The sequence below is a fragment of the Mustela lutreola genome, chromosome 7 (assembly GCF_030435805.1).
Source record: "Mustela lutreola isolate mMusLut2 chromosome 7, mMusLut2.pri, whole genome shotgun sequence".
Classification (NCBI taxonomy): Eukaryota; Metazoa; Chordata; class Mammalia; order Carnivora; family Mustelidae; genus Mustela; species Mustela lutreola.
In genome coordinates this window covers 42,234,093-42,261,796 of record NC_081296.1, presented here as the reverse complement: position 1 = coordinate 42,261,796, position 27,704 = coordinate 42,234,093, and the positions used below count along the sequence as shown (strand labels likewise).

General features: G+C 35.4%; 1 protein-coding gene across 1 annotated transcript in view; it reads right to left on the bottom strand.

The window, feature by feature from the left end:
* UNC13C (unc-13 homolog C) overlaps positions 1-27,704 on the bottom strand; it is a 574,360-nt gene that overhangs the window by 110,296 nt on the left and 436,360 nt on the right. Inside the window, exons 19-22 of the mRNA XM_059180554.1 lie at positions 24,864-24,990; positions 10,559-10,655; positions 9,743-9,886; positions 1,677-1,754 (exon numbers count right to left, since the gene is read on the bottom strand). Of these exons, the coding sequence (XP_059036537.1) occupies positions 1,677-1,754; positions 9,743-9,886; positions 10,559-10,655; positions 24,864-24,990 (446 nt within the window). The remainder of the gene's footprint in view (positions 1-1,676; positions 1,755-9,742; positions 9,887-10,558; positions 10,656-24,863; positions 24,991-27,704) is intronic.

The following is a 27,704-nucleotide window of genomic DNA, read 5'->3' as shown; positions in this document are numbered from 1 at the left end:
AAAGTTCCTGTGTTGTAATATTTGCAAGGGTGTTTTCTTTCTTTATAAATACTTGATTTTAAAAGTATAAATCAGGGGCGCCTGGGTGGCTCAGTGGGTTAAGCCGCTGCCTTCGGCTCAGGTCATGATCTCAGAGTCCTGGGATTGAGTCCCGCATCGGGCTCTCTGCTCAGCGGGGAGCCTGCTTCCCTCTCTCTCTCTCTCTGTCTGCCTCTCCATCTACTTGTGATTTCTCTGTCAAATAAATAAATAAAATCTTTTTAAAAAAATAAAAAAATAAAAAAAATAAAAGTATAAAACATACAGAAAAATACAAAGAATAATAAACATTGATATATGATTTTTCTCCCATGTTTTAAAAAATAAACTACAGAATGTTAACTCATAATACAGCGAAAAGTCTGCTGTCTTTAAGGTTGTTTTTCTTTTCTGAATGACAAGAACTATCCCTGGTAATTCATAGCTACCTTTTAAAAATTTCAAGTTGGCTATCCTGATATAATCAGAATTTTTCCTGAAATTATCTGGCACTCTTTTGATTTTCAACATATTACTTTTCAAATGTTATTATGAATTTAATTGCAAATATATAGGTTCAGTAAATAAATATCCTGTCTTGTCTATTAGAGTATAAACCTATAGAAGTTAGAAATCACTGCTGAGATATCTGTGAGTTTTAATAAAATTTCTGGGCAGCATATTAATTTTAGAGAAAGAAGCATCTTCTGGGACCCTCGAGAACCATTAAGACTGACTTATATTAATGAGCTGTCAGCCAGAGGTCAATGAAGTTTCACTGAGAATTCTCTTTTAAACTTGCCTGATAGTAGGAACTAATTTTTTGAGGAGCAAAAAACTGATATTCCTCCCTTAAAATCCTGTTTTAAAAAACAAAACAAAACAAAACTGATTTTCCTCTTTAAAAATCCTCTTTAAAATTTTTTTTTGTGTTTTAAAAACATTTCTATTATGTTACCAATATAATTCTCCTAAAATGACATTTGGTGAATAGGAAAGATTTCACTTTCTACCACAGACTACCACTGATTATACTCTATATCACTTAAGTTTATCTTGCTTTAGTTTATCTCTTGGTGCCTTTTATTAAGTTGCAGTGCTGGTTTCAATTTTATAAAGATTTTCTTTCATTTTGTTAATTTAATTTTTTTCCAGTGTTCCAAGATTTTCTTAATCATCTAGAAAAGAAAAGGCTAAGTTAATGATTTAGAGGAGAAACCAGCATTACTTCTTACACGAACTATCTTTCTCAATTTATTTGAAAGCTGAAAGAAAAATTGTACTCAATTAAATTGTACCAGTGTCCAAACTATGTGACTGGTATCAACATAAACAAGTTTTTAATTCCTAGTTCTCTGCTTCATTGTTTCATGATTATGTGGGTTTTTAATTGTTTATGTGAGTCTTCTCCCTATTGCCATGGAAAACCACAAGTTGGCTTGGCATTGAGATGCTCTCAACCTTCCCCTGATTGCTATACTGTAGCCAGATCAGGCAGGACTCCGAGAGAAGTATTCAAACAATTTCTTGAGATCCCTATTCCCTATCACCCTTGAAAACAGAAAGAAAGAAAAAAAAATCTCTTGCTTACTCATTTGTTTTTTAAAAAAATGGATCTCAACTGAGGAATACGTGAAAGTAGACACAGGTTTACTTACCACATTTTCCTTATCACAATATGAACTGAAGTCATTTGATAGGATCGCAGCATACTGAAGCAGTACTTTATTGATAGTCTAGAGGAAAAGCAGGAAATGTACCTGGTTAAATGTATCCAGTTATACACGCACTAGCCAGCTTAATGCTATCCACGCAAACTTTTCACGTCTTTTTCAGCTAAGAGAGAGGGACAGATGCAGTGATTAAATGTATACCCTTGCCCAAAAAAGGATCTCAAACTACCATGCTTAGATAACAATTTGTAATATTTCTGAGTACATGTGAAAGGTATTCTACATGAGCTCATTAATTCATTCCATTTTAACATAATCTGCTCCATCCTGAAATTCTTTATTTCTAACTTTACTAAGTACGCAGAAGAGACATGATTTTATGCTTGGATGCTTACTACCTAGTGACCCGAATGCTCTTTTTGTCCCCTCCTTAATAACTGAACTTTTCTTTGACTCCTTCCTCTTGGTTTCCAGTTCCTACACCCCTCTCTCATCCCTACCACACATACATTTAGCATGCCAAAACTGTTGTGGTAATTTTCTCAACTTTCTACAATGTTCCTAAATACCTTATACAATTATAAGTGTTGTCAGAGCATTCCTGTACATGCCCCTTAGTAATGAATATTTTCAGTAATTTCCTATGATAAGGAACCTTATTAATATCAAAGACCACCTCTGAAGACTTTTGTTGTATCACACTATTTCAATACATTTACCTTTAATTTACTCAATTAGTTATTGGTGCATTATTTCCTAAAAATGTTGCCTAATTTTTGCCTTTGTTCTATCCTCTTCATCCTAATTTTGCATTTACCTTCTCCATTTAATAACTATTTGTGAGCTGAAGGATGCCCTCTGTTCCACTAGTTATGCAAAATAAGGAAAAAACAAATACATATGTTAGTTAAATTCTATTTCAATTACTTCAAGATACATTGATGAATTTGTATCCTACCAGTTTTACTTATATAGCTTGAATGATCACAAACCAAATGCGGACATGGTTTTCTTAGAAGAGAGAAAGCAACACTAACTATAGATAAAGATTATCTCTTTTCACAGAAAACCAAGGACAAAAAACCTTGTTTCCTTTTTTGTATGACGTATTCATCTGAATTTTCTTTGTGGCTCAGGTCAATTCAGGAGACACTCTAAACATCTCTCCTTTAGCTTAATCTCTTACTCGACAAGCCTGAATTCACCAAACAGAACTATGAACTTGTTTTATGGGCATTTAAGATCATGGTGAACACCTGGAAATAGGGATAAAATGGAGAAAGAAAATTGATATTTTGTGGAAGTACAAAGTATCATGGTAATATGCATCAGTTTAAATAGAAAGTGGCCTTGGAAAATATAAAATCTTATCAAGCAGTACGTCTAGAAAAACAGATGGCTGATCAGACTGAAGTATCGTCCAAATGCAGCTGTTCAAATCCCTTCAGATACAATACTGAAATTCACTTTGGAACTTACCTGTGAAGTACCAATTCACTCATACATAGAAGTACTGCTTTCAACGTACAGGTTCTAATGACAGTGTAAACTCTTTAGAAACATTTCATTATGTGGTAGAAACAAAAAGGAAGACAAATCAGACTCGAGGAGCTTGTTGTGACTCAGAAATTCTAACTAGCTCCAGAGAAAGTGTGGAGAGCAGAATCCAGACACTCATTTCTGATTATTGTCAAGGTATCTCCCACAGCCCAGCACCTGACTCTGCAAGAAAATCCTGGTCTGCTCAGTTCCCTCGTGGGGACAAGGAAATGATCCTAGGATCTCACATCCACTAGCCTACAAACACCGATGGTTGTTAGCAATCCGGGATGAGTTGTGGGCTGAGGAGGAGAGCTCAGCCATGTAGGATATGGTGTAAAGCCTTGTGCCTGTGGGAGTTGTGGATACACTGGCAACGAGAACATCCATTTCTTTACTAATGTACAAAGTACACTTGATAAAAGTGCTCACACACATTTTAGGGGCAACTCCAATTTCACTCTAATTTATTCAACGAAGTAAAACCATTTCAGACGTTATTTCTTTAATGTCCGTAAGAAGTTACTTGAGACATACTGACCTAAGACATCTCCTGCTGCCTCATAAGCATCACTTAGGAACTTGTGGAAGTTCCAGGTCTCTGGTCCTCTCCTGGGTTACTGAGTCAGCAATTCTAGTGTGCGTTAAGAAGCCCCCAAGACGATTCTGATGCAAGCTAAAGTTTGAAAATCTCAGTCCTACTGAATGCATAGCAAGGTGGAGGATAACTCTTCAGAAAGAATCTGTTGATGGAAGGGGTACCTAGCAAAGCCTGGAAGACAGAACTTCTTCCAGAGTACGTGGACTTGGCTAATAATGACTTCTCTCTGTGGGACTCTTGGGCTTCAGAAATAGGGCAGCATAGAGCGAGAGGCAAGAGCCTAACAGAAGCTGTTTGCATCATGTTCTGAAAGAAAGTAGAGTTTACAATGGAGAGAGAGTCAAAAGTATGGATGATTCTTTTATGGGTGCACAAAGGAACTATCATTCAAAGAACTCCAGATTAAATAGTGACATTCTAACAGGATTACGGTGGTGAAGCCAGGGATGCTCTGCTTTTACAGATCAAGCAGGAGGACTAAAATATCTCCATCCTCACTCTGCTCCCATTAGATGGCAGCTAGTTCTGTCACTGAGGGGGTAGCTGTCAGTCAGTTAGTAGGATCTCCTGAACTAATGACATGTGTTAGAAGTGGGCTAAATATCTTGTCAACACCACCAGTCGGTCCCTCTAGGGTATGACTCTTGCAATTAAGAACCCTCGTTCAAAATCCATCTTTTCAGGGGGCGTTTAGTATTAGAGCAACGCAGGGAAGACAAGAGATGTAGTATCTGTTCAGTGACATTAGAAAGTCACATCGGTGCTTTCTAGCACTGCATTTTAACACACGCAGCATAACGCAGAATCCGCCCCCCCGACTGCCTAGGCTTGGCCCAGAGCATAAAAAGAAATGTTGAGATTCTGCTCTCCAACTCACCAGTTGATTCGTGATGACACCAGACTGGGAAGGTAGTATGGCTTAGTGGTTAAAAGCATTTCACGAACCCTGCCATTTCTGGTTGGGTGCTTGTTTGAGTTACTTAAATTTCTAAACTTATTTCATCATTTGAATAATTAGGAAAAATCACAGTACTATGGTCACGGGGTTGTAGTGAAGAATAATTAAGAGATTATTAGCACATAGCAATGTTCAATTAATTATCATCATTACTTTAGAAAATTAGGATTGTGTTCCCAAAGAACAAGAAATACATGCATCTCATTCAGCATTGTATCTCCAGTGTCCCTGAGCACTCAAAAAATAAATAAATGAATAAATAAATAAATAAATAAATAAGAGAGAGAGAGAGAGAGAAGCAGTAAAGCCATAGAAATATCCATGGCCTGTGTACATTCTTCGCCTCTCGTCACAGTTATGAAATGTGAAGCACTTGATTGGTTTATTGAGTCTTATATATGCTTTAGTAAGGACAAATTATCCTTTCAAGCCCCATTTTACAATGCCAAATCTTCCTAACTGTTTGTAGATATCATTAATTATGTCTTTTCTCTGAGAGATAGTTTAAATCAATATAAGTCCTAGGAAGAGAATGTGATTTCAATATTCTGATACAAGGATCCCAATTCCAAAAAGGATAGGGTTTTCAAGACCAAAGGTCCCAAATGATGAAACAAAACGAATTCTAACAGTCTGAAGTTACTGTGAAATAGCTAATTATATTAACCACAAAGTCCTATCTTCATTTTTATGATTTTTTAAAATCATTCCAATAGAATTTATCTTTCAATGAAAATTACCAATTTCTGCTTTCCCAGTAAATGGGGCTTTTTTCCTTACATGATTTCCATGGAATGATAATTGGTAGTATTGAATTTACATGGATTAAGAATATTTTAAGTGTTTAAAAAAATTTTTTTAAAGATTTTATTTATTTATTTGACAGAGAGATCACAAGTAGGCAGAGAGGCAGGCAGAGAGAGAGAGAGGAGGAAGCAGGCTCCTTGCTGAGCAGAGAGCCCGATGCTGGACTCGATCCCAGGACCCTGGGATCATGACCTGAGCCGAAGGCGGAGGCTTTAACCCACTAAGCCACCCAGGCGCCCCTAAAAAAAATTTTTATTGTGCCAATAAAAATTCACATTTAGTCAGTGACACAAGGAGCCTAGTTCTTTTCTCCTCGCTTCAAAGAAGGCATTTTCCCGTGTGGATTCTAACATAACCCTCTTTGTGACCTCCCACTGCTTTACACTTTCGTGTAGCCCACTTGTTTACACGTGGCTGCGAGCAACCTCACAGCTACAGAAAGGCCAAAGGTACGAAGGAGGGGAGGGTGGTCTGGAGCCCAGCAGCGTGAGCCCGCGAGCCCTCTTCCTCCTGCTCTCTCTCCCTGCTTCCACACCTCCACCTTACATAACCTGCTTCCTGACTACTCTGAGGGTGAATTCTAGTTACTTTTCTAATATTGTGCACCACTTAATAGTATGTCACTAAATATATTAACTCTGAGATTATTAAATGCTCCATACGACTCTGCTTCCATGAGTCCCACGGAGTTCCAAGAATAGTATGTGACATACTTTTTTCAACAGTATCCCTAATGACCCCATTTCATTCTTCTCTTGGCAGTCACCCAAAATGCGGCTGCTTGTCAAGAAAAGACAGTGATTTTTTTTTTTTTTTCCCCAGAATAATTCTCCTGCAGAGCTTACCTGCAGGTTTTACCACACTGGGAAACTGAAATCAGTGGCTACCAAGAAAGGCCCCTCTGGAAAGGATCAAAGTAAAGGATTTTTACCTGTTATCTTTAAAAGCAGGAGGTTACTTTTGTCTATCTAATTAACTTATAAAGACTAGAGTTCAAATGTTAACAATACTTGATGGTTACTTGATGGTAAATAAATAATATAATATGGTTTAGGCTGATAGCTTACTTACCTAAAGGCCTTCATAGGCTTCTCATTTTCTTTTCAGCCTTTTGATTTTTTTAAATTATGTGATTTCAATATTCTGATACAAGGATCCCAGTTTTCTACTAAAGATGTTTCCACTTTGCCTGTTCTTCCAGACTCCTTATAAAGAGGACCTAAATGTCCAATGGTACAATTCCATCAGCTCTGTACTAATCCTACACTTTCTTTTCTTTGAGATCTCTCATACTTGTCAGGGAAGAACCTGAGTCACAGAATGGAGGAGGGTGACAAAGACTCTCTCCTTGACCAAACTCTGGCCAGGCTACCTCCAGGTGTCTCTCAATCAGGCCTCAACCTTAGCCTATCAAGACTTGAACAAAACTGGGCCACCTGGGTGGCTCAGTTGGTTAAGCCTGTGGCTTAAGCTCAGATCATGATCCGAGAGTCCTGGGAACAGAACCCTGCATTGGGCTCCCTGCTCAGCCCGTGGTCTGCTTCTCCCTCTCCCCTGCTTGTGCTCTCTCTCTCTCTCACAGAAAGACTTGATCAAAACAGTTAACATCTTCTAACAGTTCAGGGCTTCCTCCCCGGAATGATCCCAGATCCCCTTGAAGTGCCTACCTGAGGAAACTAACTAGTGTCTTTATAAGAAAAGTAAATTTGGGCATGCATAGAAATACCAGGGGAGCATACACACAAGAGGAAGAACCATGTGAAAATCCAGTAGGAAGGTTGCCATCCCTAAGCCAAGGTGGGAAGCCTGAGGAGAAACCAAATCTGCTAAAACCTGGGTCTCAAACCTCTCCCAAGCTGTCAAAAAGTACTTTTCCAAGAAGAGTAATACACTTTAAATATTTTACAAGTTAACTGAGTTTTGGTATTTTCTTATTTTTTAACATGTCAAAGGTATATATTTATAAATATTTAAATATAAATGTATATACATATATATTTTATTTTATATATTTATATATAAATATTTATATATTTATATATCTTTTATAATATTTATATATAAAATTTATATTTATCTATAGTTATAGTATTTATATATAATATATAATTTTAAATGTATTATAATATTTATATATTATATATAAATATATTAAAATAAAATATATATAAAAGAAAACATGTTTTATAAATATAAATAAATATTTATTTTATATTTATAAATATATTTTTATTATATTTATATATATTTAATACATATTATATTTATTATTTATGAATATTTTATTATAAATAAAATATATATAAAAGAAAACATATATACATATATATTTTATGTATTTATATATAAAATACATATATATTTATATATAAATACATAAAATATATATACATATACACATATATACGTATATATAAGAAAGCATACATACACACACACACACATATGGTCTTTTAACCTCTGAGATGCCCTGACTATAGCATTTGACTTTACCATAGATTCGGCACTCACATTATAAGATTTTTTTGTGGCCAGAGATATTGCTTATTCATGGCTTCGTCTCTCAAAGTGACTCGTAAAGTGCTCAAGTGAGGTAACAAGTAAACGCTAGTTGGATGAACAGTGGAGACCTCTGTCTATCATCCAAACTGAAGGGCAGTCAGACATAGCACCACGTAGGTCATTCCCCTACATCACTCTCCGTCATGTCACTACCCTGCTTAAAATTCCCCACATGGCAGTGTTACTTGGGTTGTTCAGTTAAGATTAACTTTAAACTTCATAATCTGGACAGCAACATTCTGCAAGATTTAGACCCATCTTCACTTTCCCACTTAGTCTGTCATCTAAGAAAACTACATTTTATAAAAATGAAGTGTGGAACTAGAGGGTATCATGCTTAGCGAAATAAGTCAATCGGAGAAAGACAACTATCATACTATCTCCCTGATATGAGGAAGTGGAGATGCAACATGGGGGGTTAAGGGGGTAGGAGAAGAATAAATGAAACAAGATGGGATCGGGAGGGAGACAAACCATAAGTGACTCTTAATCTCACAAAACAAACTGAGGGTTGCTGGGGGGAGGGGGGTTAGGAGAGAGGGGTGGGGTTATGGACATTGGGGAGGGTATGTGCTTTGGTGAGTGCTGTGAAGTGTGTAAACCTGGCGATTCATAGACCTGTACCCCTGGGGATAAAAATACATTATATGTTTATAAAAAATAAAAAAATAATAAAAAATGAAATGAACTGGGGGGCACCAGGATGGCTCAGTAGGTTGGGCTCTGCCTTCAGCTCAGGTCATGATCCCGGGGTCCTGGGACTTAATCCCACATTGGGCTCCCTGCTCACTGGGGAGCCTGCTTCTCCCTCTGTCTGCCACTTCCCTTGCTTGTATTTTCTGCCTTTCTCTGACAAATAAATAATAATAAAAATCTTTAAAAAAATGAAATAAACTATTCAGACTCATACTGTAGTTAATGGCTGATTTGAAATCATTTTCATGATTCCAAGTCTAATATACTTTTCACTGTAGTACACTGTGTGTTAAGAATACTTGCAACTTAAATATGGAATGCCAAGGCGTACTTTCAGCTAAGAAGCACTATAACTAAAATAAATAATTTTGCCATTCCTCACAGTCTCTTCAGTTACAAATGACTGAGTCACTAATGTGAATGACAAATAGATTTTTAAAGAATAATAAATCCATTTTAAGAAACAAGAAGGACAGGAACGCCTGTGTGGCTCAGTCGGTTAAGCAGCTGCCTTCAGCTCAGGTCGTGATCCCAGGGTCCTGGGATCCAGTCCCACATCGGGCTCTCTGCTCAGCAGGGAGCCTGCTTCTCCCTCTGTCTCACCCTGCCACTCTGCTTGCCTGTGCTCTCTCTCTTTGTCAAATAAACAAATCAAATCTTAAAAAGAGAGAGAGAGAGAGAAAAGAAAAAAAAAAAAAGAAACAAGAAGGGACAGAAAGAAAGTCAGATGACAAACCTGGAAACCAAACCAATAGGTACTAGAATTAGAAATGAAATTGGGGTACTAGAGTCAGAGAAGACTACAAACTGCAACATCCTTCAGGTTCTGTGCAAGAAAATAACATCCCGCAGTCTCAGAAAAGAAAGCATTCGTTCTCTTTAACCAACCTTCGCAAATCTTCTCATTAAGTGAGATAATGCTTCAGGATTAGGGCATTCCAGTTTCTTAATAATCTCGAAGCTCTGATTAAGCTGGGCGAAGACATCAACCACAGAACAAGAGAAGAGGGCATGATCCGATGTCTGCTGGAACTGAGGGGAGAGAAGAAGAAACCAGATGAGACCATCCCAATAAGCACATTAGAGGGAGTGTGGCCAGAGGCGAATCACTTTACATAAATAACTTGGTCTCCTGTATCATGTGCCTTCATTTCACGCGCCTTCTTTTCCTATTTAATAAGATACTTACCCATTTCAAAATCATTCATGTCCTTTTCTGGAAAATGTATTAGAACTCGTATCACGGGGCAGGCTGCTATTAATTGGTTTCTCCATTGCGATACTGAGGGACTGGTTCTTTTTATTTCTTGTTCCCCATAGATATGAGAATGGTTTAGAAAGATATTGTGGCTCAACACTTAAGTTGTTCCAGAGGGGTTTGGAGGGTGTCTGCTCCCAATCTTAAAATCCTGGAAAGGTTTCAGGACAAGGAAGTTTGTATAACCCTACTGAAGTTTTAAACTGCAATTCAGGAGGTAAAAGAATCGTGGAGCAAAAGGGGGATTGATTTTCTTTTTTTAATTTAAACAATTCCCTAAGGTTCCTACCAGCCCTTTATAGTTGTGTTTTACACTTATTTTGATCATTAGAGGATTAAAATAAACCTTAAATAATAACAACGAGCCTAACAATTCCCATTATCTTAAAAATGAGTCACGTGAATGAATCTTGACAATAAGCAGTCTTAAAGTAATTTAAACTCACTCCGTCTTTTTTGTCTCTTCCTAGTGCTCCATGAAGAAACTCCATTGACACATCTTCATTTTCATCCAGCCACTGCATGACAAAAGGCTCAAACCACCTAGAGAAATTAATAATGTCACATACCATAAAAGATATCACTTGCACATAATTAACACTGAATATTGCTCTTTTCTTAAATGAGAGTAATTCAGGACCAAAAATTTCTTTTTATTCCCTGTTTTGCACTTCTGTTTTCTCAGAGACTGTTAGCTTTTACTTCATCAAACACATCCCTGTTTATTTACTTTCAATGTCTATCTCTTTCTTGGCTCCTCCCGTGGTACTTTAAATATGCTTAGTTCCTAATTCCTACACACAGTGTCCTTCACAATTCAAAGTCGTATACAATGTACATCTTGTGTGCTGTCCCCTATCGTGCCATTCTCTCACCTTTTAGTACTTTACTGATGGGCTTCCTTTCATCCATACCTACTTGTTTCCTGTAACTGATCCTGGGTGCCCATCTCTGGCTTGTTATGATGTACAATCCACCTGCAGTTGTGTTTTGTGAACAGTCAAAGGTTCAGAGTTCTTTTTTTTTTTCATGTGGAGGTATAATTGCATAACACCTCTTATTCAGAAAACCATTCTTTCCCCCATTGCCTTGAATTGCCATCTTGGGTATAAATTAGGCAATGGCATATATGGGTTTGTCTCCAGACGAGTTTGTCCTATCGGTCTCTTTGTCATGAACTAACACCACACCCTTTTAATAAGTCTTGATAACTGATAACAGCTCTCTAGGGTTTTTTTCCTTCCTCTTCGACACTGCCTTCATGATTCTTAGTCTTCTGTATTTCTTTATACATTTTTTGAGTGAATCTGTCAATTTGCACAAAAATACCTGCTGAAATTTTTACGGGATTGCATTAAATCTCTAAGTCGATGGAGTAGCATTGCTCTCATTACAATAATGCATCTTTTTAGGAACACTTTTATTTCAGTTCATCTTAAATTTCTCTTAGTAACATTTTATAGTTGTTAGAGTAGAGGGCTTGCACATCTTTCATCACCATTTGTTTCTCATGGTTTTAATGCTATTTAAATGGTATTGTTTAATATGTAATTTTCTAACAGGTTGTGGCTACTATATAGAAATTTAATTAGCTTTTATATAGACTTATTATAATCACTTTTTTTTTGAGAGAGAAAGAGTGTATGAGCATGAGGGGAGGGGCAAAGAGAGAATCTTAAGCAGGCTTCACGCTCATCATGGAGCTCTACCCAGGGCTTGATGTCACTACCCTGAGATCATGACCTGAGCCAAAATCAAGAGTCAGACACTTAACCTACAAACCCACCCAGGAGCCACGTTTTATATTCTATTAGTTATCCTATAGTTTCTTTTGGGTTTTCTAGATGTACTATTATGTCATAGACAAATATTAACAACATCAACATATACTTTTATAATCATTATACTTTTCTACCCCTTATTGTATTGCATAGGCCTTCTAGTAAATTGTTAAATAAAGGTGATGTTATCAGATGTCAGTCTCATTCCTGATTTCAGGCAGAAGCTTTCAAAATTTTATTCATAAGCATAATGTTTAGAGAGGAGATAAGATGGCAGAGTAGGAAGATCCTGAGCTTCTATCCTCACACCAACACACCAAAATCTACAATTGCATATAGAACCATCTCAGAGAATGAAGTAAAGATTAATAGAACAGATTTTTTACAACTAAAGATATAAATAAAATGTCCCATGGAGACAGTTAAGACAAGGAGAGGTGGTCCAGTCAGGACCAGTACCTACAGTGAGATCCACTGGTATAGAGGCCTTTCCTGAAGAATAAGGAAGTCTAAGGCTCCAAAGCTCAGAGAACCTGCACCGGGAAGATGAACACCCATATTCAGGAGAGCCAGAAAGCAGCAGAAAACAGAAACTCCACTCAATCACAGTCATCCACTAGTTGACCTTTGCAACTAGTCACACCAGGGCCAACACTGCACACTTGCACCCCTAAAGCAGTTATAGTCTGGTCCCTCAGCCATACAGGTCAGGGTCAAGCTCCACTCACCAGCATGCCCACAGCAGTTTTAGTGGGGCCTAGCAGACATTTGTGCCAGGGGCCAGGCCCCCACACAAGCAATTATGCACTAAAAACCCAACAACAACAACCTCCAGCCATAACAGGAGGGTACATATGAACCACACAGAAGACACCCCTGGGACAGCTGGCAGGAGACCAGGGAAATTTATGATACTGGGTCCCATAGCACACCTTCCACATTAAAGCTCCTCCTTGAAGACCAGGAGAATTAGCTGATCTAAACACAAAGAAGCATAATGAGAAGACAGAACAATATGTCAAAAAATATGACAGAAAGAACAAGACACCCCCCCCCCCCACAAAAGAACTAAGTGAAATGAAGTGACTTACCAGATAAATAGTTCAAAGTAATGGTTGTAAAGATGTCTACTAAACCCAGGAGAAGAATGAATAAATGCCATGAGAAGTTCAACAAGGACAGAAAATATTAAAAAGAACCAATCATAACTGAAGACTACAATAACTGAAATGAAAACTGTACTACAGAAAATCAATAGAACATTAGATAATGCAGCAGAATGGATCAGCAATCTGGAAGACAAGCTAGTGGAAATCACCCAAACTGGACAGCAAAAATAAAAAGGAATTAAAAAATGAGGATAGTTGGGGCACTTGGGTGGCTCAGTTGAGTAAGCATCTGATACTTGGTTTCGACTCAGATCATGATCTCAGGGTTGTGAGATCAAGCCCCATATCAGGCTCTGTGCTCAGTTTGTAGTCTACTTGAGGTTCTCTCTCACCCTCTCTCTCTACTCCTCCCCCTGCTCATGCTCTCTCTTTCTCTCTCTTAAATAAATAAATAAATCTATCTTTAAAAATAAGTAAAAAATAAGGATAATTTAAGGGCCCTCTAGGACCTCAAGCATACTAACATTCATTGTGTAGTGGTCCCAGAAATAGAAGATAGAAAATGGGACAGAAAACCAATTTGCAGAAATAATGGCTAAAAATATCTCTAAACTGGTGAAGGAAGCAGACATCCAAGTCCAGGAATCACACAGAATCTCCAAAAAGATGAATCTAAAGAGACCCACACCAAGACACATTATAATCCAAGTGTCCACAGTTAAAGATAAAGAGAGATTCTTAAAGGAGCAAGAGAAAACAATTATTTATGTACAAGTAAACCTCAATAAGACTATTAGCTGATTTTTCAGCAGAAGATTTACAGGCCAGAAATAGTGGCACAATATATTCAAAATGCTGAAAGAAAAACAAGGACAACCAATAATAATCTCCCTGGCAAAATTATCACTCAGAATTGAAGGAAGCATAAAGAATTTTCCAGGAAAGCAAGAGTGAAAGGAGTTCATCAACAACAAACTGGCCTTCCAAGAAATGTGAAAAGAACTTCTTTAAACATAAAAGAAAAGGCCATAGCTAAAAAACAAAACAAAAAATAATAATAAAAAAATCTCAGTGGTAGAGGTGAATACATAGTAAAGGTAGTGCTTCAACCATCAACACAGCTAGTATGAAGGTTGAAAGACAACAGTAAAATCATCTAGAACTACAATAATTGGTCAAAGGACACACAAAATACTTACATGTAAAATATGACATCAAAAACAAAAAAATAGGGGAAGAGTAAAAATGTAGTGCTTTTGGAACATGCCGAACCAAAACAACTTAAGGTAGAATGGACATTCAGGATAATACATATGAACTTTGTGATAACCACAGCCCCAAATACTTATAACAGATACACAAAAATTAAAGAGAAAGAAATACAAACATAACACTAAGGAATGTCACCAAATCCCATGAGAAGAGAGTAAGAGAGAAAGAAACAGAAAAACAAACAACAACAACAAAAAAACTACAAAAGCAACCATAAAATGGTTGAAAAAGAAAATAATCATAAAATGGTAAGAAGTACATATCTATCAAGGGTTACCTTAAATGTAAATAGATTAAATCAAAAGATATAGGGTGGCTAAGCAGATAAAAAACAAAAACAAAAACAAGACTTCTATATATGCTATGATAGATTCACTTCAGATCTAAAGACAGACAAACTAAAAGTGAAGGGATGGAAAAATCTATTCCTTGCAAATAGAAACAAAAAGAAGGCTGTCGTAGCAATACTTATATCAGACAAAATAGACTTTAAAAGAAAGGATGTAACAAGAGACAGAATGGGGCATTACATTATGATAAAGGGTTCAATCCAACAAAGGGATATAACACTTGTAAATATCTATGTGCCCAACATAGGAACTCCTAAATACATAAAAGAAATGTTACTAGACAAGGGAGAAATTCATGGTAATACAGCAATAGTAGGGGACTTTAACACTCCAAACAATAGAATGATCATATAGGGAGAAAATCAGTAAGGAAACATTGGCCTTGAACAACACAGTAGACCAAATGGACTTAATGTGTACACAACACTCCATCCGAAAGCAGAAGAATACCCATTCTTTTTAAGAACACATAGAACATTTTTCAGTATACACCACATGTTGGGCTACAAAACAAGTCTCGGTAAGTTAAAAAAGACTAAAATCACATCAAGCATCTTTTCTGACCACAATGGCATGAAACTAGAAACCAATTACAAAAAGAAAAGTGGACAAAACACAAACATGTGAAAACTGAACGACACCATTATAAACCAGTAAGTCAGTGAAGTAATCAAAGAAACAAAGAAAAATCCTTGAGATAAATGAAAATGGAAACAAAGAGTCCAAAATCTATGGGATGCAGAAAACACAGTTTTAGAAGAGAGGTGAATAGTGATACAGGCCTACCTCAAGAAACAAGAAAAAAAAAATCTAATCTTATACTAAAAGAAAAGAAAAAAGAACAAAGATCAGGGTTAGTAGAAGAAAGGGAATAATAAAGAGCAAAAATAAATAAGATAGAGACCACAAAAACAATAGAAATAATGAAACTAAGAGTAGTTCTTTGCAAACATAAACGAAATTGGTAAATCTTTAGCTATGAAGAAAAAAAAAAAAAGAGGCCCAAATAAATAAAATCAGAAATGAAAAAAAAAAGTTACAACTTATGCCACAGAAGTACAAAGGATCATTTAAAAACTAATTATGTACCAACAAATGGGAAGAAATGGATAAATTCCCAGAAATACATGATCTTCTAAGACTGACTCAAGAGAAAATTGGAAATATGAGTAGACCAATTATTAGCAATAAAATTCAATCAATAATAATAATAAATTTAAAAAACTCCCCAAAGAAGAAAAGCCCAGGACCAGATGGCTTCACTGCCAAATTCTACCAAAAAAAAAAAAAAATTTTTTTTTTAAAGATCTTATTTATTTAACAAAGAAAGAGACCCCGAGAGAGGGAACACAAGCAGGGGGAATGGGAGAGGGAGAAGCAGGCTTCCTGCCGAGCAGGAAGCCCGATGTGGGGATCAATCCCAGTACCTGAGCCAAAGGCAGATGCTAAAGGACTGAGCCACCCAGGCGTCCCTGTACAAATATTTAAAGAGGAGTTAATACCTATTCTCAAACTATACCAAAAATTAAAGAAGGAATGCTCCAAACTCATTCTATATTCTCAGTGTTACTCTGATGCCAAAATTAGACAAAGATAAAATAATACAGTTACAGGTCAATATCCCAAATGAACATAGAGGCAAAAATCCTCAACAGAGTATTAGCAAACTGAATTTAAAAATATATTTAAAGGATCATATGTTGTGATCAAGTAGGATTTATTCCAGGGATGAAAGGATGGTTCATTATCTACAAATAAATCAATGTAGTACCACATTAGCAACAGCCAAAAAAGAAAGAAAAAAATCAAATAATCATATCAATAGATGCATAAAAAACATTTGATAAAATTCCACATCTACTTATGATAACAACTCTCAAAAAATAAGTATACAGAGAATATGTGTCAACGTAATAAAGGCCATATATAACAAACCCATGGCTAATATCATACTTAATGGTGAAAAATTGAGGGTTTTTTCCTTTCAGACTAGGAACTACACAAGGATGCCCAGTCTTGGCACTTGTTTTCTATTCACTATTGGAAATCCTAGCCACAGCAATCAGATGAGAAAAAGAAATCAAAGATATCCAAATTGGAAAAGAAGTAAAACTGTCATTATTTGCAGATGATGTACTTTCTCTAGAAAAAAACATTATAGACACACACAAAAATAAACTGAAAATATATTAGACTTAAATGTAAGACTTGAAACCATAAAATTCCTAGAAGAAATCATATACATGAGCTCTTGGGCATCTTAGCTATACGTGTGTGTGTATACATATATACATATGTGTGTGTATATATGTTATATATGTTATATATAAATATATATATGTTATATATATTTATATGTATGTGTGTATATATATTTATATATATATTTTATATATATATTATATTATATATATTATATATATATTATATAATATATATTATATATATATTATATATATTATATATATATATATATATGTATTTTTGTGTGTGTGGATTCATCTCCTCAAGCAAGGGCAACAAAAGCAAAAATAAACACCTGGGACTACACCATACTAAAAACATTTTGCACAACAAAGAAAACCATCAACAAAACAAAAGGTAACATACTGAATGGAAAAAATATTTACAAATGATATGACCCATAAGCAGTCAATGCCTGAAACATAAAAAAATTCAGCAAACTCTATGTAAACATATCCATTTAAAAATTAGGCAGAAGACCTTAATAGATACTGCTGTAAAGAAGACATACAAATGGCCAACAGACACACCAAAAGATGCTCAAGTTCACTTATCATCAGTGATATGCAAACCAAAAGCACAAGATATTGCTTCACAGTTGAAAGAATGACTATATAAAAAACAAAACAAGAAATAACAAGTATTGTTGAGGATGTGAAGAAGGGAATCCTCATGAACTGTTGGTGGAAATTCAAAATTGTGCAGCCATTATGGAAAAATTTATGGTGGTTCCTCAAAAAATTAAAAACAGAAATATCATATGATCCAGTAATTCCACTTCTGGGAATTCACCTAAGAAAATGAAAACAGTAATTCAAAAAGACATATATAGCATTATATATTCATTACACCATTGGTTATAGTAGCCAAGATATGGAAACAATCTAAGTGTCCATCTTACAATAGATGAAAGGATAAAGCTGTGGTACAGATATACAATGGAATATTACTCAACCATAAAAAAAATGCATTCTTGCCATTTGTGACAACCTGAGTAGAGCTAGAGGATATTACACTAAGTGAAATAAGTCAGTGAAAGATGCATATGATTTCACTTACGTATGGAATCTAAAACAAACAAACAAAAAAAACAAAACAAAACAAAACAAAAACCCATGCAAAACATAAACAGATTCACTGATACAGAGAGAAAACAGGTGGTTGCTAGGGGCTAGGAGAGCAAAGGGATGGGTAAAATAGAGTAAGGGGAATTAAAGATACAAACTTTCAGTTATGAAATAAATAAGGCATGGAGATACAATGGATAGTATAGGAAATTGATATTATAATAATTTTGTATGGTGACAGATAGTAGCTAGATGTAAGGTGGTGATCAGTTTATAATGTTTGTAAATGCTGAATGATTATGTTGTACTCCTGAAACTAAAATAATATTTTATGCTAACTACATTTCAATTTAAAAAGAGGCATACTGGTTTTATTGTTGTTTCTTTTTTGAAAGAGTGTGTCTTTGGGGCACCTGGGTGGTTCACTGGGTTAAAGCCTCTGCCTTCAGCTCAGGTCATGATCCCAGGCTCCTGGGATCAAACCCTGCATCAGGTTCTCTGCTCAGCGGGGAGCCTGCTTCCCCTCCTCTCTCTCTGCCTGCCTCTCTGCCTACTTGTGATCTCTGTCTGTCAAATAAATAAATAAAATCTTAAAAAAAGAAAAAAAGAAAGAATTGTCTTTTATTAGATTAAGATAGTTTCATTCTATTCTTAACTTCTAAGAGATTGTTATAATAAATTGATATTGTATTTTATTAAATTATTGTTCTGTGCCTAGTGTAATGACTGTAGGGATTTTCTCTTCCATTCCTTGAATGTGGTGAATTGTATTCATTGCTTTTAAAATGTTAAACTAGTTTTATATTTCAGAAATAAATACCCTTTGGTCATGTTATATTATTCTTCTTATAAACGGCTGGATTCTATTGGCTAATATTTTATTTTATTTTACTTTTAAAATATATTTTCAGAGAGAAATTGTTCTTTAATTGTATGTCATATTCTCAATAGGTTTGAGTAGTTGAGGATAATTGGTACATTTTTGCCTAACTTTTAAATGTACTGACAAAAATAATGTCTTGCTATGTTTTATATTTTTGGATCTTTAGTGATGTCCTTTTCTGGCAATGGTAATTTGTGATATCTGCTTTTCCTTTTTTCCTCCATTTTTTATTTTTATCATGTTTTTCAAAAACAAACTTTTGGCTGTGTAATTTTTTCTATTTTAAAATTTATTTTGTTCCAGGTCTTATTGATCATTTTTTCCTTTTACTTTCTTTTGACTGAATTTGTTTTTTAAATTAGTCTTACACTATTGATTTTATACCTTTCTCCCTTTTTGTCTCTATAGAATTAGAAGATACACACTTTCTTCTATTTCCTATTTTGGCTGCAATCCACAAGTTTCAACATGCCATATTTCACTATCACCTAGTTCAAAATATTTCGTAATTTACACTAATTTCTTTTGTACTCAGGTTTTAGAGAGTTCTGCTTAATTTGGGTATCTGGTCATTTTCTAGTTACCTTCTTGGAGTTGATATCTGGCTTAATTCCACAGTGGTCCAACACTATACAGTATATATTTCATTCTTTTAAAATACATTAGACCTGTGAAGAGTCTGTTTTGGTAAATGCACCATGTGCATGTGATAATAACCTGTGTTTTGTCACTGGTGGTCATCAGTTGTAGATAGAGATGTGTGTGTGTGTGTAAATAATTCCCATGGAAAACTGTGAAACCTGTATGTGACCAGATACAGATAGATAAATATCTTTAAGTGTATTATTCATGTTTTAAAACTTCTATTTTTTTTAAAGATTTTATGTATTTATTTAACACAGAGAGAGAGATCACAAGTAGGCAGAGCAGCTGACTGAGAGACGGGGGGAAGCAGGCTCCTCGCAGTGCAGAGACTCCCGATGCAGGGCTCGATCCCAGCACCCTGAGACCATGACCTGAGCTGATAGGCAGAGCCAAAGGCAGAGGCCTAACCCACTGAGCCATCCAGGTGCCCTGAAACTTCTATATTTTAACTGACTTTGTCTGTTTCTTGAGTTGCTGTAATCTCCAAGTAGAATTGCTGAGTTGATGATTTTTCCTTTTCTGACAATTTTTGCTTTATATATTTTGTTTACATGTTATGACATACATTTATAACTGATGTTTTTTGAATTGCTCCTTCAATCATGAAATATTTCTCTCTCAAAATTGTTTTGTTTTATTTCTTATTTTGAATTCTATTTTTTTAATATTAGTATAGCCATGAAAATTTGATCTCAATTATTGTTTTCATTCTTTTACTTAACCTGTCTAGATGCTTACGTTTTAGGTGAATCAATTATAAGTGATAGTTTGGGATTTACTATTTTATCTGTAGGATGATATTTGTCGACTAGAACCTTAATCTGTTTATGTTTAATGATTACACTTAATTTTCTGATAAATAACAATTTTTAAAATGTCATCTTGCTTCCCCATCCCTCCTAAATTTCCTGCCCTCTCTTTATTTTTTGCAATCTCCTTTCCTTTCTCCTTTCCTTAGATATGTTCGTTGTACTCTCCCTTAACCCTATTGTTTTATGGGTGCATAGTACTTACGGGGTTACACTGTAAATTATAACACCCACCCATTACATATTAGAGGATTTTTAAATTGAGTATTTTACACTTTCTAAACAATTCAAGGATCTTATACCATATTAACTCCATTTACTGCTCTTCTACCTTTTTATGCTACTGTTGTCTTGTATTTTAATTCTATGTATATTTTCTTCTACAGATTTTTTATTTTTTTTTTTTGATCTTAATTTCTTTTTTTTTTTTAATTTTTTATAAACATATATTTTTATCCCCAGGGGTACAGGTCTGTGAATCACCAGGTTTACACACTTCACAGCACTCACCAAATCACATGCCCTCCCCAATGTCCATAATCCCAACCCCTTCTCCCAAACCCCCTCCCCCCGGCAACCCTCAGTTTGTTTTGTGAGATTAAGAGTCACTTATGGTTTGTCTCCCTCCCAATCCCATCTTGTTTCATTGATTCTTCTTCTACCCACTTAAGCCTCCATGTTGCATCACCACTTCCTCATATCAGGGAGATCATATGATAGTTGTCTTTCTCTGCTTGACTTATTTCGCTAAGCATGATACGCTCTAGTTCCATCCATGTTGTTGCAAATGGCAAGGGAAAAAATGAATTACTGGGATTTCATCAAGATCAAAAGCTTTTGCACAGCAAAGGAAACAGTTAACAAAATCAAAAGACAACTGACAGAATGGGAGAAGATATTTGCAAACGACATATCAGATAAAGGACTAGTGTCCAGAATCTATAAAGAACTTAGCAAACTCAACACCCAAAGAACAAATAATCCAATCAAGAAATGGGCAGAGGACATGAACAGACATTTCTGCAAAGAAGACATCCAGATGGCCAACAGACACATGAAAAAGTGCTCCATATCACTCGGCATCAGGGAAATACAAATCAAAACCACAATGAGATATCACCTCACACCAGTCAGAATGGCTAAAATCAACAAGTCAGGAAATGACAGATGCTGGCGAGGATGCGGAGAAAGGGGAACCCTCCTACACTGTTGGTGGGAATGCAAGCTGGTGCAGCCACTCTGGAAAACAGCATGGAGGTTCCTCAAAATGTTGAAAATAGAACTGCCCTATGACCCAGCAATTGCACTATTGGGTATTTACCCTAAAGATACAAATGTAGTGATCCAAAGGGGCACATGCACCCGAATGTTTATAGCAGCAATGTCCACAATAGCCAAACTATGGAAAGAACCTAGATGTCCATCAACAGATGAATGGATCAAGAAGATGTGGTATATATACACAATGGAATACTATGCAGCCATCAAAAGAAATGAAATCTTGCCAGATTTTTTATTTTAAATAGTTGATGTATTTTTAAGTGTCCTTTTTTGCTTATCTATTCTAATGCTTTTTATGATCTAATGCATTCCTGCATTTTTATCTTCAGTCATTTTCCTTCTACCTTAAGCCTGGTTTATATATTTTGGTGAAGGTCTATTGGAAATGGGTTCTTTTAGCTTCTCAGTTATATAAATATACTTATTGCACCTTGTTTTAGAAGGATATTTTTGATGCTTATAGAATTCGAAGTTGTTAGCTGTTTTCTTTCAGCGCTTAAAACATATTGTAGTGTACTCTGGTTTCAGTCCCTCCAACTGAACAATCATCCATGAGTATTATTACAGCTCCTTTGAAGGTAAAGTATCTTACCTTCCTTGACTCCAATAAATGGGAAGATTTTTTTATGCTTTTCTGGTTTTAAGCAACTTTGTATGATGTAATGACCAGTAGTTTTCCTTGCATTTGAATATCCTGCCTAGGATTTATAGAAATTCCTCAGCTATAGCTCCATGTTTTCCAACCATTTTGCAAAATACACATCTACTATCTTATTAAACATTGCTCTTGTACTACTCCTTCTCTCTTTTCCTTCTCTGGGACTCAATTCTTTGCATATTAGACCTTTACAATTTATCCCATATGTCCCTTGTGTGTTTCTCTCTTCTATATTTCTTTCTTCCATTTCTTTTATCCACTCTTCTGCTATGTATAATCTGCTATTAAGCCCATTTATTACTAATTTGTATAGTAATAATTTATATAGACCATTTAATACTAATTTATTCTTAATTTCATCCCTTTTCATTTCTGTAGTTTTTATTTTATTCTTCTTATAGATCCTATTTTTCTGTGGAAGTTTTCTCACATTTTGAAGTTTAGATCAAAGTCTATATCTGGTAAGTTAATATCTATTTTCTCTTGAATCTTATTCATTTGGTCCTGTTGCCTAGCAGTCTTTAATTTTTTTTGTTGAATATTATACATGGTCTATGGAAAAAATATGGAAACTTTGGTCATTTCCTCCAGAGAAAAATCTAAATTTTTCCTTATATTTGCAGGGAGAGAGTCATAAAGTAGACAAGGCTGAGTTTTAGGCTGGGCTATTTCTAGCTCTTATTTCTAGGGCAGAGCGCTCGGGGATCTCACCTGAAAGTCTGGGAAGTCTTGTTTCTTAGGAAATCTTCACTAACTTTTATCTCCCTAGCATTGTGAGGATGCTCAAGTCTCTACTTAAATTTTAATTTCTCAGTGCCTTCTTTCTATACCTGCTGATTTCTGCCTCAGTCCCAATACCTGAGCAGATAAAGAATGAGAAAATACCTCAGGGAGAAAACTGTGTGCAAGGAACAATGCTTACTTTTCTGTGGTTTGCATTTCTCTGGGAGTTTGGTCCTACAGGTCCAAACAACCTTCCTAGTCCTAAACACCAACGTTTAATTCTCTACCCCATGGACATTGCTATAAGCTGGGTTACTATTCTCTGTTCGGTCACAATGACATTGTAAAAATGTCATTGCAAATTAGCAAATTCATAGGAGCAGGGAGGACAGGACAGAGGGGGAAAAAAAACCGGCAGCAAATACAGGATTCACTTCAATGCATTTCTCTTTTCTCAGGGACAGTAGTTTCTCACTTCCTGGTTGCCTTGATTGCTCTCTGATGCTGTTTAATTTTATTCAGCTTTTATGCCGGTGTTCAGTGGTCATGTCAGTCTGATTTTAGTAGTGTAGTTAGTTTAGACAGAGTCAAAGCAGAGGTCTCTGGCTAATGGCATCGTCTTTTTACTTCCCTATTCCAAGTCAGTATCACCAGCTGCTTAGGCACATATAATTCATCTGCAATTCTTCCCTATTTCTTTCATCTTCATATGTCTTAGCTGACAAATGATGTAAACTCTATCTTTGAAATCTCTCTCCCACACATACTCATCCTATATGTTCTTACTACAATCACTCCAATGTATATAGATTTTAACTTTTCCCAGTAACCCACAGTATCTTATAAACTTCTACGGGAAAGTCATAAAGGGAAGTTCTAATCTCATCGTTACATTATTCACTATCTTCCAAATCTCTTTCCTGTTGCCCAGTCATTGCCTCTCCCGATGCCCACAAGGCCTCGTGATTACGGCACAAGCTTCAAAGCATTTACTTACAATAATCTAGTTCAAAACTACTTTTTCTACCTACTCATTTTGTAAACATATATAATGACATTTCCCATGGACAATAGCCCATATATTCCTACTCACTTAATAATGCCCTTAATTTTCCTTTCAATCTAAATGCTTTTCTTGCCATCAACTGACCTACTTTTCAAAACCTACATCAATGTTACCCCATCCATAAAGATTATGTAGATTCCTCCAAATAGGGGTAATATCTCTCTTCTTTGAGAACCCATTGCACTTTGCTTGTCCTCTTTGAATTAGTACTTATTTAATTGTGCCTTGGTTTATCATGATTTTTATACTTATCAGTCTCTCATCAAGTATAAGCTTCTTTCAGGGCGAGGTCTTTATCTTATTCACTACTGTCCTACAGCACTTGGCTCAGTGCCTGGTGTGCAGAAGACCCTCCTCAACAGAGTTAAATAGAATTCTGGAAAGTATCAGATGCAGAGTATTACAAGTCTGTATACTTAGAAATGTATCTGATACAGGTATGTTTATGAAAAATGTTACCTGTTTATTTAGAACTTCTATTTTAGAAATACTAATACCTAAGGTATTTCTTTGAATTAAAGACAAAATCTGATTCTAAAGCTCAGTATACAAATACCCTCATTTTCCCAATAAAATCTGAGTTTGAACACTTTCACAGAAGATAACCTTATCGTGGAAGCCATATCCTGTTTTGCATTTCTTTTTCTTTGAGTTGAATATCTGAGGAAGGCGTAGTTGAAAAATGAAAACAATTCAATTAAATATGGTCCCAAAGAAACACAAATCATTTAATATTAATTTTATAATAGAAATGTCTGCATTCAAGCAAAGACTATGAAAAGAGATTTTTAAGACAGCATAATTCAGGTATAATTTTTACAGGACTATGAATTGAGAACTTGAGGGTGAAAATCACCACTTACAAAGAGTATTCAGGAACGGCATCCTTGAAGGCAGGAAGCTCCCGCACATACTCATTATAAAACCATTTCACTTTGAAATGCAAATTCATATAATCGGTGCTCTTGCATAACCGCTGCTTCTCATGTTCTGTAATAGATAAAATCGAACATTTAATGAAGTTTGGTTTGCCAACAATGCTGCTGTATTCCAATCTACTGTTAATAGTAGTATTTTAAAAAGGAAGAGAATCGTATATTTGAGGTAAAAGCAAAGGGAACTGTCAAAGACAGACTTGAAATTTTACAAAATCCAAAAGTACCACAGATGCCATGTAGAATAGATCAACTAGTAATGAGTAGTAACTTGAATGTTCTAATGCGCCTTCATGAAAAAGGTAAGAATTCTGATGTCTAGAGTGGTAACACACCAAAAATTTTCTGTTTGTTTGCAAGCTTTCATATTTTGACTACTTTAAGCTTATTGCAAACAAAATTCCAGAAAGAATTAAAACTCTAAGCATGGATAAAACATGAATCAAACTAAGATTATTTTGTACCCTGTGGCTTTTTTTGACATTTCTTTAGCAGGATTTCCTAAAATGTGACATTTTCTTCTCTCTAGCTTAGAAAGTGTAGCTTAAAACCGTTTTTTTGTTTGTTTTTTGTTTTGTTTTGTTTTGTTTTGTTTTAATCTAATCTGGATATATAGTACTGGGAAACAGAGACAAGTAATAATACTACTGAACATGTTTATCTCTGCTCCTCGCCTACCCCCAATATTAATATCTTTGCCAATTCCAGCCATAAGTATAGACATAAGCAAAGCCCAAATATCCCAGACTATATTGACATTTAAGTGTCCTCTAAGAAGTTCTGGTTGAGGTCTATGGATCTTTTTTTAAGCCAAGGGCTTTGATTTATGGTAGAAACATCCTTTACTTTACATTCCAGACTGAAAATACCAATTGAAGCAATTGAATTGTTACAAACAAATTGAGGACATCCTTGCTTTCCAAAACCTCACTATAGAGGGACTTCAATCCCAATGATAAACACAAGAGGGAACACAGCCCCAAATCAAACATTTTCAAAATATCTAAACAATGATTAACTTAAGACAACTTGTAGAAAAGAGAGAAACACACATATATACACAGAAACAAGAATAAATAATACTTGTAGACTAAACTCAGGAACAAAATTATAAGCGAGGTGATACTTTGCTTCAGCTCCCTCCAAATTTATTCCCTTCATTCTTTCTTTTAACGTGAGTTCTCTCCTATCCCTCTCCTCACATGAATAGTATCCCTCTACATCTTAAGGGTAAGACATTTATTTGATATACTCGTTGGTAAGGATTTAATTCAATACTACCTTGAAACCTAGACAGGAGAAGAACCTTGCCCTAAGACTCATACACCAAAAGGGCTCTACTCATCACAAATAGAAACTCAAAAATTAAATAGATTGTGGATTCCTCTGTCACTTGGGATCTCACACTTGGTGTGGGCAGAGTAAGCCAGAACCCAAAACATCTGCTCTTGTGACTAACACCACCTGTTCTTATAATTAACACCTTGTAAACCCCACAGAAACACCTTTGGACCATCTTTTGTTTTATATCCTGAAAAAAAAAAAAAAAAGGTGACTGACTATGTCCAGTTTACAGACTGCCATTGCTGATGACAGAAATAGATACTGCTTTGGAGTACAGGGAGGAATTCAAGCTATGGATGCATTCAAGTAAGAGAAAGGGTGAACTAACTCACCAGATTCTTTCCCTGGATGGCATAAATGTAATAGGTCATTTCACAACAAAATATTATTTTAAAGTTTTAATAAGCACCCATTTTCATTGGTTTCAATTTATGCATTGGAGGGCACTCATGAATCAATGCAACAGGCAAAACAGGTGCACTTGCTGGCTGGGGAATATTTTGAATACTAAATGATTCATATTACTCTCAAAGTTATGTGTAGTTCTAGATGTAATATACATGAAGCCTCAAACTCCTTGCCAACCAGTTATCTACTGAATTCCAGACTTATTAATAGTTTTATTTTTGAAATTTAGATTTATGAGTTCTAATGCAATGATTTTTGTTTATTCAAATGATTTACCTAAAAATGTATATGAGATGATAATTGCATTTTGTCCTCATCTTAATAAATATTTTTAAATATCTTAGAAGAAAGTAACTTTCTGCCAACCATATGTGAACCATATTAGAAAACACACATGGAAATAATTTTAAAATTTTGTATTTATAGTTTAAATTACATCTGTATTCAAATAATGTGAATTTTGAATACATTTTTTTAATCCTTTAACTATTAAGAATGTGCATAAACTATAAGTGGACCTCAGAAAAGAAAAAAACTGGCTGAAAAGAAATAGAAAAGAGTTCAATGGCAAGGTATATTTAAATTTTTTAAGTCAGGTAAAAATTAAAGACGGCAGACATCGTGTGACCTGATTCTGCAAGTGTTAGGGTGAGTCTGATGTAATGTGCTACCTGTTCCAAGAGTGTTTGTACATTAACAGAAACCTGGAGGTAAGGGTAACCCAGTTCCAGCTAATACCAAAAATGTTTATTGAGCATTTATCTTGCACTAAGTTATGTGGGAGGCACTGCAGATATAAAGATTGAGTATGCAAAGCTCAGGGAGGTTGACATAAAACAGTACATTTAATACAACATGGCTAGTGTCATGATTTGCACAGGAGGATGCTGTTTCTTGGAGGAAATGAATTTAGCCCAAATTTTGTGTGTTAGATGAACAAGACAGAAATTATTTGTGAGCAGTGGTTCACTGCACAAAGATGAATTTTAGTCAAAGGACACATATTATATAAAATAA